General features: G+C 41.3%; 1 protein-coding gene across 1 annotated transcript in view; it reads right to left on the bottom strand.

Moving 5' to 3' along the window:
• Positions 1-5,303, bottom strand: part of Ralgapa2 (Ral GTPase activating protein catalytic alpha subunit 2) — a 271,739-nt gene extending 266,436 nt beyond the window's left edge. The window contains exon 1 of the mRNA XM_028754273.1: positions 5,192-5,303. Within this exon, the coding sequence (XP_028610106.1) occupies positions 5,192-5,297 (106 nt within the window). The 5' untranslated portion in view covers positions 5,298-5,303. The remainder of the gene's footprint in view (positions 1-5,191) is intronic.
• Positions 5,304-14,917: the final 9,614 nt, after the last annotated feature.

Below are 14,917 nucleotides of genomic sequence, written 5' to 3'. Positions count from 1 at the left end.
GAAGAAGAAGAAGAAGAAGAAGAAGAAGAAGAAGAAGAAGAAGAAGAAGAAGAACTAAATATTACTATTTAGTGATTACTAAATGGGGGGGGTGGGAGATAGGGAGAGGGCTCAGTGGGTAAGAGCTCTTGCTGCATACTCAAGTATGCAGGACTCTAGTTCAAATCCCCAGCACCCATGGCTGCACACATACCCACAACCCGTGCTAATGGCTGTGCGGACTGTGGAGACACAGGACCCCTGGAGCTTCCTGACCACCAGACTTGCTCCAGGTTTACTGAGAGACCCTGTCTTAAGCTGAATGGAAGAAGGCAGAGAGTGACAGAGCAGGACACCTGATGTCCTCCTCTAATCTCTGTACATGCATACACACAAGAGTGTACACAGACTACACACATGTAACCCAAACACACACAAAATAAATATGAGTAAAGTAAAAGGCAACATCCAAAATTGTAAGTGAACTTGCCCCTATGTAAACCAAGAAGAACTGCTTGATCAATGAAGAGGACACTTGAAGAAAATGTTTTCTTACAAATCTGAGGTCCAAGTACTGGCCTCTAGGTAATCTTGAATGCCACAGCCTCCAATGCCAGATTAATTTCTAGTGATCATTCTTTAGCCAGCATCTGAAACCCCTACTGTACTTTAAGAATCACAAGTTCTTCCTGCTTCTGGCCTTCCTCTTCCAACAATCCACTGTTTACCTGTCCCCACTGACAGAGCTTTTTCAAGGAACCTTTGCCTCTGTCCCTCCCTTCCTGATCCATTATTTGGTACTCCTAGGAGATGGGCAGTTCTCACGTCTTCTTTATTGGCCTGCTAAAAAGTCTCCATACAAACTCCCACCTAAGGATAGGTATGAGCTTCCAGCTCAAGCAAGCTGAACCCTCTCTGATCTGCCACCAAGTTTGCCTCAGACTCTGCTTGTCAGGATACCTCTAACTCTGAGCTATACAAGGCTCTACGCAAGCATCCTGTGTCCAGTGCTCTAACTCCCAGTGAATACAGGTGAGAGTTACCCTCCTGCACTATTGCATATGGATATCTACTAACAACTCTTCCATCTTCTGCTGGCTAGAACTGCCCTACCCTATCCCTCTGCTTTCCCAAATTCAAGTCCTACTATCGGTAGTCATCAGCCACAGCTTGGTACCGTGCATGTGAAATGTAGCTACTAAGGACAAATTTGTGCTCTGACTGTATAATAGACACTGGATTTCAAATAATTCATATAGACAAGGTACTGTAGAATTATCTGTTAGCCTTTACTAGTATCTGCTGATATAGCACATTAGGTTAGGGGGCTGGAAAGATGGCTCAGCAGTTAAGAGTACTGACTGTTCTACCAGAGGTCCTGAGTTCAATTCCCAGCAAGCATATGGTGGCTCACAACCCTCAGCAATAAGATCCAATGCCCTCTTCTTGCGTGTCTGAAGAGAGCAACAGTGTATTCACATACATATACATACATACATACATACATACATGCATACATACATTAGGTTAAATGAAATATATTTAAATTAATTTCATTTGCTTCTTTTATATAAATGTACTTTCTAGAAATTTTTAAATTATATATGTGCCTTACATTTTTAAATGTCTTTTGAAATAGGATCTTGTAGACCTGACTGACACAGAATTTTCTATGCAACCCAGACTGATCTCAAATTGATAATAATGTCCCTGCCTTAACCTCCCAAATGCTGGATTACTTGTTTGCTAGAGCAATATAGTATACACAGGAGCTGAGGGGGAGGGGTATTTGTTTAGTTTAATCAGTTTTTTTCCTGATGATAATTTAAACAGCATAAGGAGAACTGAAGTATCTCCTTGTTCTTCCCAAAGATGCATAAAAACCATCTAAACTGCAGCCCTGTGAGAGCCAATTTTAAAAATACAGTCAGGACAAACTATGTAAGTAGCACTGAATTGGAGTCATTATCATAATCCTAGGATATATTCTACTCTCCATAGTTAACCATTTCTCCACAAGTTGTCTAAAGTAGAAACTCTTTTCAAAAAGAGAAGATGGCCATACGATTATATAAAATAAAAACGAAGGGTGGAGAAAATACCTCTTAAAATATGTGTCCTATTAACGGTGGGAGGAAAGCAATAAGGAAGAATCTGGTAAATGCCTGCTCCAAGCTGACGTCATTACCGATTATCCTTTCACCTTACCATGTCCATTTACCAGAGTGACAAAGCTGAGGTTCAAGGGCAGGCTAGGTACTGCCCCAGGCTGTGAAGCTACAAGTGGCAGTGACAGGCTGCAAACTCTGGCCAGTAGCATCATCCTTATATGTGGAAAAATACCAGCCCTACTGCACATAATATGCAATACTGATTAAACTCATTCCCTTCAGTTGCCTTCATAGTGATTTAACCCCTATCTTTCATTTCAATAACACTTTGTCTTTTTTAAAGGTAATAACCAGATAAAACATTTGATCCTATGGGAAGTAATACTTTAATGCACTAGTTTTCTTTAAAGGCTTCAAACTACAGTTGTAAAGCAAAAGTTTATACCAAATATTATGGCTAGAATTCAATTTTTTTTATATATATTTTTTTAATTTATCCACTTTACCTCCTGCTCACTGCTCCCCTGGGGTCACCCCCACCACAATCCTTCTCCCATCCCCTTCTCTTCTGAGCAGGTGGGAACCCCTCTGGGTATCTCCCCCACAGTGGTACTTCAAGTCTCAAGGCTAGGCACTTCCTCTCCCACTGAGCCCAGACAAGGCAGCCCAACTAGTAGAACATATCCCACCTACCAGCAACAGCTTTTGGGATAGTCCCTGTTCCAGTTGTTCAGGACTCAGGTGAAGGCCAAGCTGCACATCTGCTACATATGAGAGAGGAGGCCTAGGTCCAGCCTATGTATATAGAATTCCTCAAATTTTATTTTATTCTTTTTAAAAATAGAGCCCCTAAAGTTAAAGATCACAGTAGGAAATAAAGGAAACTTGGCCATCATCAACAACATAGTATTCCTAATGAAATACGGAAGAACTCTACACTACAAACAGTATTTTAAACAGATTTTATCTTTGAGCGATAATAAAGGTTTTTTTCTTTTTCACATAAAAAGATGATTCAGGCTGCAGACATGCTCAGAGGTTAAGAGCACCTGCTGCTCTTGTACAGAATTTGGTTCCCAGTAGTCCCTCAGAGCAATTCACAATCACCTTTAATTCCAGCCCCAGGGAAATCTGTCTATTGGCCTCTATGGTTACTGTACTCACTAGCACAAAACCCACCACACACACAAACACACACACACACACACTTTTAAAAAGAATCATAAAGAGATGCCATTGACCTGAGTTATAGCCTATCCCTGCCACTTGCAGCTGTAAGGAGACACACACCTTAGGGGAGAAACTAGGGATGCTCAGACCTGAAAGTATCCATTTTCTCTGGATGGTAACAAAAGACAGTGTATCTCTAAGAAACTACTCTGATCTAGGTTTTCTGTCTTTATAAAATGTAGCCAACTCAATCTTGGCCTTCTAGGTTAGAACAAAGGTTTAAATTCTCCAGCACGGAAAAAGTTCCAAAGTATCAAATGCCTTAAAATACTGTTCAATTCTCCTTTATCAAGAATGTCCCTGCAGCAGGAACTAATCAGATACTAAGGACCCAACACAAAGCGCTTGTGTGCCTGGGCACTTCACGACAGGAAGGAGAAAGTTCAACTTACACCACATTTTGCTTTCAGAAGTCCTGAAACTAATCCTTCTAACAATAACTGATTTACATTCATTATAAACTGAACACATTAAGTGTAATATCTGGGAATCTGAGATAGTAACTTCAGTTGTCAAAATCTGGTGGGTTTGGAGGGGAGGGGTATAGTTTTGCGGCAGTAAACATGGTTTTGAGTTTTACATTTGGTTGCTTCATTGGTTGGCCGGTTGACTGGCCTGTCCCCCACTCAAAGATAGTTTACACAATATAAATAGAAATAATTAGCAACTCTTAATCTCATTAACAAGAATGCTTAAAATTCTCACCTATAAAGTGAATTCTTTTGTGCCCTGTTTTCTCAAGTGACAGATGGTCTAAAATTTTAAAAACACTGGGTCTTTAAATTTTTATAATTGTTTCAATAGTAAATATATGTAGAAGAAACCCATCTTTTCCTTGGCCCCTAATACAGCTGTCTGTGCACAGACAAGCAAAGGGGTTTCTACCTTGAGCAAAAGTTCAGACAGAAGACAAAACTAGAACCACGTAATACGTAACCTAGCCAAGCTACACATCACCAGCTGCAGATGACCTTGTGGACACTTCACACCCACCGGGGAGAGCTTTCAAGTCATCACAAGTCAATTCCAGGCCCACTTGGGCTCTGCAGAACCTCCACCCTGCAGGCCATAAAAAGGGAAGGCGAGAGGGAGTAATGGTTGTCATTCTGGTTATAAGAGAGAAGCAGTCTCCCTGAACCCAAGAAAGCCTTGCTTCCTCTGACCACAACACCCTTCACACCAAAGACCAAAGGAAACTATCAGCCAGACCCTTCCACCTTCACCCCGCCGCTGAAAAATGTAAATTTAAAAGAGAGAAGGGCAGGGGAGAAGAAATGGCATCTAGTCTGCCCTGAGATCAGCTGAAATCAGTCTTATCTAAAGTCTTGCACTCAAACATAGTAACATTTTAAAAGGAGAGTGAGTGAGTGATGGCAGTTCAACAGAGTCGGTGATGGGATCACAAGAGGTCTTGGTTTAATCCAAGTTGTCAAGAATTTAAATTTTTAAAATGGAAGAGGGAGGTGGCAAAGGGGTAGATAGGCAGGTGTGTGTGTGTGTGTGTGTGTGTGTGTGTGTGTGTGTGTGTGTGTTCTCGCCCGCCCGCGCCACTTGTACTTGGTTTATTTCCTGGAGAAGGCAGCGTATAGTCACCTCTATGCCTGGCCTCGAGGTTACCCGAGGCTAGGCGCCCAAATGAGAATCTTGACTAAGTTTACACTTGGGACGACAGAGCAGCGCCCGGGGCCAACGTACTGCCTTCAGGAACAATGCCTCAAGGGTCCCGATCTGGGCTAGCAGAGGTCGGGTGCGCACCATCCCCAGCTCCCTGCATCACTCGGACTTGAGACCCGATCAGGCCCACGCCGAGGGTGAGACCCGGACCCCCCCGGCAGGTGGCCCTGAGCCACAGCCCACGCCCCACGCCTCACCCAGCAGCGCCCGCAGGTGCTTCAGGCGGGTCAGCACGTCCTTCTTGGGGTCCAGCACCTTCTGCGTGGACTTTTTCACATCTCCGTGGCTCCTTCGGGAGAACATCCCGCCGCGGTAAGCCTGGGCCCCGCCGGCGGGGCAGGAGGCGCCTGCGCCGCACGAGTCACTGCATAGGGTCGCGACGGGCGCGTGCCGCTCCTGCCACTAGCCGCCCCCCTCCCGGCCGCCGCGCCGCCTCAGTTTCAGCTGTGGCTCCAGGAAGGAGGGGCGGGCCGAACGGTCAGGGGCGGGGCAGGAAGGCGGTGTCGACGCGAAACCCTTGGCCCCGCCCCACTGGTGTCTCTGGTCCGCCCTCCGGCGCGACGCACGCGCACAACCCAGACTGTTCACGCGCTAGGAGCCTGAGACCTCGCGGGGACGCGCGCCTAGTTTCGAGTCTGCGCAGTGACCTCCAATCGGATTGCTGTGTTTTACGTACAAGGAGAGCGCGATCCCGCCCCTGTGAGCCGCAAGTGCTCCCGGGAACTGTAGTCCCCAGAAGACGAAGCGCTGCGACCTGCTTTCCAGAATCTTAGAGGTACTAACCGCCTTTGAAAGTCGGACTCCCTCCCACACCTGCGCACCCTCCCTCTCTCCCTCCCTCTCTCCCCACCCCCGACACACACACAAAGTAAGAAAAGTTGTAGGACTTTTAAATTTTGAACTATTTCTAGATTTTTTTTTAACTTCTGGATTCACAGTAAGGAGCAAGACAAAGCATTTGTGGCCATGTCAAAATTGGAGCTCTAATTTCACACTAAAGTAAATGGCTTTGGCAGCAGGGAAGAGTGGGCCTGCTCTCCAGTGAGGTCCAGTCAGTTCCCAAGGCACCTGGAACCCAACCACAAGGGCAGAGGTCAGTCTTGCCTCTTGCTTTGTGGAAAGCGTTCCTGTGTTATGCAAGGCCTCATAGCAATCCAATAACAGAACCAGAAATAGAACCTGGGGGACCTGACTCCCCGGCCAATATGTTTTTTAAGGCCAGATGCCTGTTCTCTGAAGCAAGACTTTAAGGCAGAATATGCTCAAATGATTTCATACCAGAGACCTGACTATATAATTATTTATTAGCATCTGGATCCCCCAAGGTTTGACATTTTAGCTTTATTAGCAAGTACCTAAAGTGGCAGCTTAGAGTCATACGTCTTTTTCATCTAAATGGGTATAATGCAAGTGTCTTTTTTTTGTAGCTGAGGGAAGTGCTGGAAAAGTACACATCCTTGTATTAAGCTCGGTATTTGATCTCTGCAGGCACTCAATAAACTCATTAAATAAAATAAGATGATAAAAACAGCCCTACACATTTCAACTCAGCATACAAAAACTTCTCCGTTCTCATAAGTTCTATTTTTAGAATTATCAAAATAACATGGCTACGACTAAGATATACCCAAAGGAATATTATTCAGCCAAAAAGTCAAAAAAAAAATAACAAAACAGGACTGCTGACAAACCAAACAGCATAAATATCACAGACCAAGAGATGTAATCTTTATGCTAAAGATGATGGCAGAGCTATTGCACCTCCTGCGTCCCCAGATGACGTTGTAAATCTCCCCAAAACTGTTGTAAGGGAGAGAAGTGATGTTGTCTCTTACATCAAGGCAAGACTGTTTGTTACCACCATTTTATCCTGTGCCCTGTTGCAGATAATAAGACATCATGTTCACTGTTCCATTCCTTTGAACAAGGATCTCTTTTCTTACACTGATTGAAAAAGTTAAATGAATTTATCTCACAGAAATCAATTTTTCTCTTGTGATGTGAACGAGATAATGGTATCATCAAACATCCACTGAGGATCTATGGTGTAAAAACAAGATCCGAAGCCCAGGGAATAATAGGTATTACAAGAAGCAGTTCCCTGACTGCCAGAGCTTTCGATCCAAGTGAAGAGGAGAAACTAGACAAATATATGCATTTCTGCATGCTAAATATATGTATGGCACTGTTAAAAACTCGGGAGACAAAAAACAGGCATCTATGCATCTAAGTTCATCTCATCTATCATACTTACTGAGTGAAAACACGAAGCTGCAGCTCCCACCCCTCTTTAAAAGAATCACATATTCGTGTTTCGATGCTTATCTACCTATGCGTATGTTACTCATGACACTTCCCAGTTTTGTTTCTTGGGGGTTTTTGTTGTTGTTGTTGTTGTTCCCTCAAAAAAAAAAAATCCCTCTTGTTAGTCTGTGAACCCCTTGAGGAAATTATTCACCCTGCAGTTACTTATTTCTTCCTCGGGATTTTTAGTGTCAAGTACTTTTCAGACACTCTATTGCCACCTTAATCAATGAATAACGAACATGAAATTCAAAGTTTAAAACTTGGGACTGGAGAGATGCCTCAGTGGTTAGGAGTCCTGGTTTCTCTACTACAGGAGCCAGCTACAGGAGCCAGGCTCAGTTCCCAGCACCTCCGTGGTGGCTCACAACCATCTATAACTCTAGTCTCAGGGATCAGTTACCCTTTTCTAGCCTCTGAAGACAGACGTGCCCATAGTTCACAGATAGACATGCAGGCAAATCATTCATACACATAAAACAAAGACGAATACGTGGGGCTGGGGAACTGGCTTAGTAGTTAAGAGCACTTGCTGCTCATCCAGAGGATCCAAGTTCTGTTCTCAGTACCCATGTAGGTGGCTCAAAATCACCTGTAACTCCAGCCCTAAGGGATATGACATTCTCTTCTGACCTCTGCAGCTACCAGCACATACATGGCACAGACTCACACAGGCACACATGTAAATAAAAAAACTTTAAATCTGAAAAAAAATTAGCTTGTAACTTGCAATACAAAGTAGTACTACTCTGAAATAACATTTAAAAAAAATAGATTGTATGTTACCAGTGGTCAGAGGTGCTGTCTGCCTTGGGTGTTTCAAGGTTCTTGGCCTCTTATTCAAAAATAAAATAAAACCCTACACAAATTACAAAGTAGTGAGGAAACTTTATTTAAAGCAAAGCAATAGGAAAAAATCGGAATATACAGTAGAGGAGCAGCAGGCAGCATGTGTGAAAATACGCGTGGGTCTCAATTACCACTTGGAACAGTAATTTTGGGGAGTTCATGAGAAGGAGTTATTTAGTTACTATGGGGTACATCTCCATCTTGGTTAATAGAAATGAATTATGTAAACTTTGCTCCATAAGCTATTTTATTTTAATCATATGCATGCCCAGTTATGCATAGGCATAAGATGGTAAATAGAAAATCCATTTGGGTACACAGGTTTGTCTTATTGAGCATGAACCCCAAACTTATTTGTGCTAGATCAGTCTTTCTATTCTGATTGAGTTGAATCTGTCTGTGTTTGATGGTCCTTCAATAGAGGAGACACGTATTTTCCATTGTTCAGAAAGGGGTGTGCATGCAGCAGCACATGGGCAGGGGGCAGGTCCTTGGTTGCTAGCAAGTTGCTAGGTACACTGTTAAAAGTGAAGTGTGTGTGCATTGTACACGGAGGTAAGAGTCTCATGCTGCCAAGTACACTATTATTAGTCTAGCACTGTGAATAAAGCCAAAACCAATTAAAATCTAGTACTACTAAACTACTTTCTATGCTTGCCTGCTCCGGGGACAGTACTTGCCTAGCACACGTAAAATTCTGTGCACTTTTCTAGTATCTCAAAGTGAACATGGCATCACATGCGTATAATCCACCCTCCTATAGGGAAGTGAAAGCAAAATAAGAAGAAATAAAAAAAAATCTGGAAGTTCAAGGACATCTTCAGCTACAAAGAAAATTTGGGGTTAGCCTGAGCTAGAGACTCCAAAAAGAAAAAAGAAAAAAAAGGAAGAAAGAAGGAAAGACACTGATAAGGCATCTACAAGATGGCAGTGCTATAGAAAAATGTAGCTGGCAGAGAATATATATAATTGTACAACTCATACAAGGGAAAGTCAACAAAATTATATACTTGTTCATTACCCTAGAACTGCAAAACTGAGCGTGAAGGACTAATCTTCCCGGCCCTTTTCTAGTACACAATGTAGTAGGTTCAACTGTGTCTCTCGACACTCCATAGAATTCCTCTGTGTTCCAATCTCCAGAAACTAGGGTTAAATTTTATTTGGAAGAAAGGTTCTTTAAACACATAATTAAATTTAAAAATTTGAGGTAAGATCATTATAGATTCTCTGGATAGGTCTCAAATCCATTGACAAATGTCCTTGTAAGAAATGGGGAGGGCAGGGACAGTAAAATGGTTCAGTAGATCAAGGTGCTTTCTGCCCCAAGATGCAAGCCCAATGGCCTGAGTTCTATCCCTGAAGAACACACACACACACACACACACACACACACACCACACGAAAAAGAGAAACAGGGAGAATCCACACAAAGAGCAAGGTGGAGGTTAAAAATAGTGTAACCACAAGCCTAAAGCTACCAGAAACCAGAAAGGGGAAGACAAGCTTCTTTCTCCTTAAAGGATTTCCAGGGTCGTCTGGGCCTGGGAACACTTTAAATGTACATGTCTAAGTTCTACAGCTTTGAGAAGATAAACCTCTGAGGCCACCAAACATGTGAGGATTTTTTGGTAGCCACTATAGAAAATTTGTTCCTCCATATGCTGGAAAAGAACCTATATGATTGTGTAACAGGATGTGATCAGACATACAAATACTTCTGACAGAGGCTGGTTGCAATCCAGTACACCCACATGACAAGTGCGGTGGAATAGAAGATAGTTGCAACATCAAAGAGAGAATTTCCCATGTACTGATTTAAATGAATCTCCCAGACATATTAAACATAAAGGCAGTGAATGGAATATAGAATATGTATTTATTCATTCACTTTTTTTTCAAAGGAAGCGTTGGAAGGATGTCAAACAGAATCAGTGATGTAAGTACCTAGGGTAGAAGGTTGGGTGGGAGGAGATAAAGTGGGGTCCCTGCCACAGACATCTGCCATGTTGTTTCATTTTGAACAATCAAAATGCTTTACTTGTTTAAAATTTAAAAAAAAATGAAAGTGGAAAACTCCAGCTGAAGCTCTGAGTCTTCAGAACATCCGTCCTGACATTGAAATGTATAGTATATGGGCTAGAGTTTGTAGGCATGGTTTCTTTTAATCTCCCTGTGTGATGTTTTTATTTATAAGCTCATTATAATCAATGACTTTTATTTCAAGGAAAAGATTAGAATGAAATTAAAAATCAGAAAATAAAATATCAGTAAATCTTTATGGTTAACATTATTGAAGCTAACCAGGTCCTTTCTCCTTCCATGTAAACCCTAGAAGTAGTGTTTGCTTTTAAAGGGGGGAGGGAGGATCTCCATTTCCATGTTCTCCTAACCTCTGAAAACATTTAGTAGCAATGACCTCAGTGGTAGTGAGCAGCCCTAGCATCCAGATCATGTGACTTCCAAGGTCACTTTCACCTTGGGAAAAATGGCGGGTTCTAGATCAGGTGTAAGGAAACTATGTGACAAATTTAAGACGGTGGGCAGAAACCAATGAGAACGTTTAAAGCCAGGACCCAGCTTGAAGGGAATGAATAAAAGGACCAATGTGATCATATAACTGGCTTTCCCCACTGAAAGACTCGTTAATGAATGAAAACTTAGAAAGTAAAATAGAATAACTTTTAGTCTATCATCAAAAAGGATAATGGTGGGGCTGGAGAGATGGCTCAGTGGTTAAGAGCGCTGACTGCTCTACGAGAGAACCTGAGTTCGATTCCCAGCACCCACAGGGCAGCTCGCAGCTGTCTGTAACTCCGAGGGTAGGGATCTGGTACCCTTACATAGACATATACAAACAAAACATCAATTCACATAAAAATAAATCTTTTTTAAAAGAATGATGGATTATAGCATCATATTTATTTGCCTACTTATCTGTCTATTTACTATAATGTTTTGAAACAAGGTCTTCTATAGCTAAGACTAGGCTCAGACTTTGACTTTCCTGTCTCTACTTCCCTAGTGCTGGGATTATAGGCATGTACCAACATACCCAGTTTGACTAATTATAACATCAGAAATAAATAAAAATCCAAGAATCCATATTAATTTTCAAAATAACATAGTTTCCATGTACTAGATCAGTGTTTTTACTAGAGTACATTTATTTGATTATTTCTAACAAACACTGCATACGCAGAGAGAGAGAGAGAGAGAGAGAGAGAGAGAGAGAGAGAGAGAGAGAGCCCCTAAAGTGGCAAAAAAAAAAACCCAACACTCTTTCTCAGTTAACAACTGGAAGAAGTTATGTGAACAGGATGTGGCTTTCAAGATCTTAACCAAGGAAAATTGCCAGAAAAGCCATCTTGAAATTGATTTTCAGAAAGGCATTGAACATGGCAAAGTAGGCCCAAAGAATAAATAGAAATACTCATCAAATTCTGATGCTGTCTGGTGCTGTTTGTTATTGTAATTTATTCATATAAATTCAAACCAAGAAAGGGCTACTGAACAGCTACTTTGGATAAATTGTGATCATCATAATGTTGTACCTTCCAATCTTCTCTATTGAACCAGAAAATCGTTCTTCCAAGGACCTTGTGAACACTGAAACTTATATAATCATAATCACCATGTTAAATGTTTCTCAAACAAGTCTACAGTTGAGAGTTGCCAGGTTTGTCCTCATCATTCGTTCATCAATATTCATCGAATGGATGACTCCCGTCACTCATCATCTTCCCTAGCACGTATTGGACTGTTTTCACTATGACGTTTTCAACTTCTCTAAAATATTATCGGGCTGGAGAGATGGCTCAGTGGTTAAGAGCACTGACTGCTCTTCCAGAGGTTCTGAGTTCAATTCCCAGCAACCACATTGTGGCTCCTAATCATCTGTAATGGGATCAGATGCATTTTCTAGTATGTGTCTGAAGACAGCTGCAGGGTACTCATATAAAATTTTAAAAAATGAATAAATCTTTTAAAAAAGACCATAATCAATATCTCTATTAAGAAAAAATATTATCTACCTGTCTTAGTTACCCTTCTATCATTGTGATAAAACATCACATCATGAGCATCAAAACGCGTAGAAGGAAGTATTTATTGGCATTTACATTTTCAGAGAGATGGGATGACCTTCATGGCAGGATACATAGCTGCGAGCAGGTTTGCATGGCACTGAAGGAGCCACTGAGAGCTCAAGTCCTGGTCCACAAGCAGGAAGCAGAGAGAGAACACACCTACTCCTGCAAGGCCACAGTCCCTAATCATTGCCAGAAACACCAAGTATACAAATGCCTGAAACTTACAAGGACTTCTCGTTCAAACTACTATAGAACAGTTTATAAACATCCTCCTTTTTGAAAAGTAACCATTCATTCATTTTATATATGTGAACACACTGCCACTCTCCTCAAACACACCAGAAGAGGGTATTGGATCCCATTACAGATAGTTCAAGCCACCATGTGGGTGCTGGAAATTGGACTCAGGACCCCTGGAAGAGCAGTCAGTGCTCTTAACCACTGAGCCATCTCTCCAGCCCTAGACATCCTATTTTTATCCTCTGAAACTCTTTCTAAAACAGACTTCTGGGTTCCTGACTTCTAAAACAGACTACTCATCATTTATTAAAACCATCATTTATCCTGACCTTCACTCCAGGGCCTCTGTTTCTTCTTACGTTGTTGTTACTACTAGCAACAAAGGAGAAATGCCTGGCAGACACTCTTTATCTTCCTTCGCTGAACTCTTGCCCAAACACTCAGTCCCTGCTATCAGAGACAACATGCTTATCTTTTGATCTTTGATAGTTGGGATTTTTCTAGGTGATTAGGTTGACCAACACTGTAGGTCCAAACAATTAAGTTATCCCAAAGTTTTAGTTATCCTAACGTTTTGTGCTCAAGTTCTTCTTCCACAAAGGGTCTTTCAGTGTGGCAGGATTTACTTTTTCCAGGGTGACTAAAATAGCAAATATTTGCATGTTAATCCTAATTGTCATCAATAACATGGTGATTATAGTGTGAGGAAAATTCAGGTTTTAGACACATTTTTTTCTCTATGTTCAGGAATAGAATCTCTGAAGATGTCAGTTACACTGTTCATCCTTGTTCAAAGGTTATTGCCACACAAAGCCAGCCCCTAGTAGACTCTCATGACTTCATTTCTGAAAGAAAAACAACAGAAGAAAAACTAAAGCCTAATAAATTTAAGATTTTTCTTCTTGTATCAACTTTTGCCCTGAAACTTTGACTTCATTTCTCTTTATTTATTCATGTCACATTCCTCAGAATCTATGCTGCCTTTGTTGACTTTCTGTTGCTAAACACGGTGTGTGTGTGTGTGGGGGGGGGGAATGATGGGGACACACCAGAAACAACCTGGGAGGAAAGGGGCTGTTTCATCTTATACATTGAGTATCATCAAAGGAAGCCAAGGCAGGAATTCAAGGCAGGAGCTTGAAGTAGGAATCATGGAGGGATGCTGTTGTCTCACTGACTTGTTCAGTTACCCTTCTTATTTAACCCAGGCCCACCTGCAGCAGGGATGGACCACCCACAGTGGGCTGAGCCCTCCCACATCAATCAGCAATTTAGAAAATACCCCAGACATGCTCAGGGGCCAGTCAGATGCAGACAATTCCTTAACTGAGGTTCCCTCTTTCCAGGTACCTCTAGTTTGTGTGAAGTTGACAAAGACTAATATGACATATACCTAAACCTCTTAAAAACATCAATATTTCATGAAGATGAAATGCAAAACCCAGTGCTTAAAAGATCAAGGATCACAGATGGGCATAGTGGTACATGTATTTAATCCCAGTGCTTGGAAGATGAAGCCAAGAGGAACTTGAATTCTAAGTCAGCAGGTACAAAACAACCAAAGCTCCCCCCACCACAAGAGAAAAGTTTTTTCCTCATGATATATAACTCAATGCATTGAAGAGGTGTACCTTTTCTCCCAAAAATATTGCCCACTACTTTCTTTTTTAATGAAAAATTCTTAGTCTCCCTTTCAAATATCTGTCAAAAAAGACATTTAATACTTAACTTTAAACTTGACTATAAATCATTTTATATGAGAATTTCACTCAAAGACAGACATGACATGTTTTTTTTGAATTTGGGATTTTGATTTTCTTTTTTGTAAGTACACTAGCCATGCTGATGTGTCTGATGAGTTTCTGATAAGAAAGGAATATTCAGAGGGAAGAAACCATCATTTTTCTGTATTTATTCAAGCAATTTTCCCAGTTATGCACTTTAACCGTGATGTCATCTATTTTCGATGTGGTCTACTCTTATTAATCAAAACAGAATTAACAGCATCAAATTGTGGATACACATCACATCTACATTAGTGAAGAAGTAGTAAATGTCCGAAAACTTCAAAAGTTAAAAAAAAAATCTGGATAATTTTGGGAAAATCAAGAAAACAGTGGAAACTGAAAATAGTAAGTAAAACTTGTTAGAGTTACTTGTGGGTTTTCTTTGCTTGATTAGTAGGACTTGGAGCCAACCCACAGCCTTATTCTGTCATTGGACAATACATCCCACCTCATAAAACATAAATAGCTGAAGTGAGGAGAAATTACCACAGGTGAGAAGTCTGGAAGTTTGCTCATTTTCTCCTATCTGTCTCCCAAAAGACAGACTAAAACCATGAACATTAGCACAGACTTACCCTTAAGTTAGAACTGGGTGTTTGAGTTTTTAAATGAATGTTATGGCTGGGGGTGAAGAGCAGTGATAAATCCCTTA

This window comes from Grammomys surdaster, unplaced genomic scaffold (genome assembly GCF_004785775.1).
Source record: "Grammomys surdaster isolate TR1022 unplaced genomic scaffold, NIH_TR_1.0 129, whole genome shotgun sequence".
Classification (NCBI taxonomy): Eukaryota; Metazoa; Chordata; class Mammalia; order Rodentia; family Muridae; genus Grammomys; species Grammomys surdaster.
Note: the sequence above shows the minus strand (reverse complement) of the source record. Positions and strands in the feature narration are given on the sequence as shown.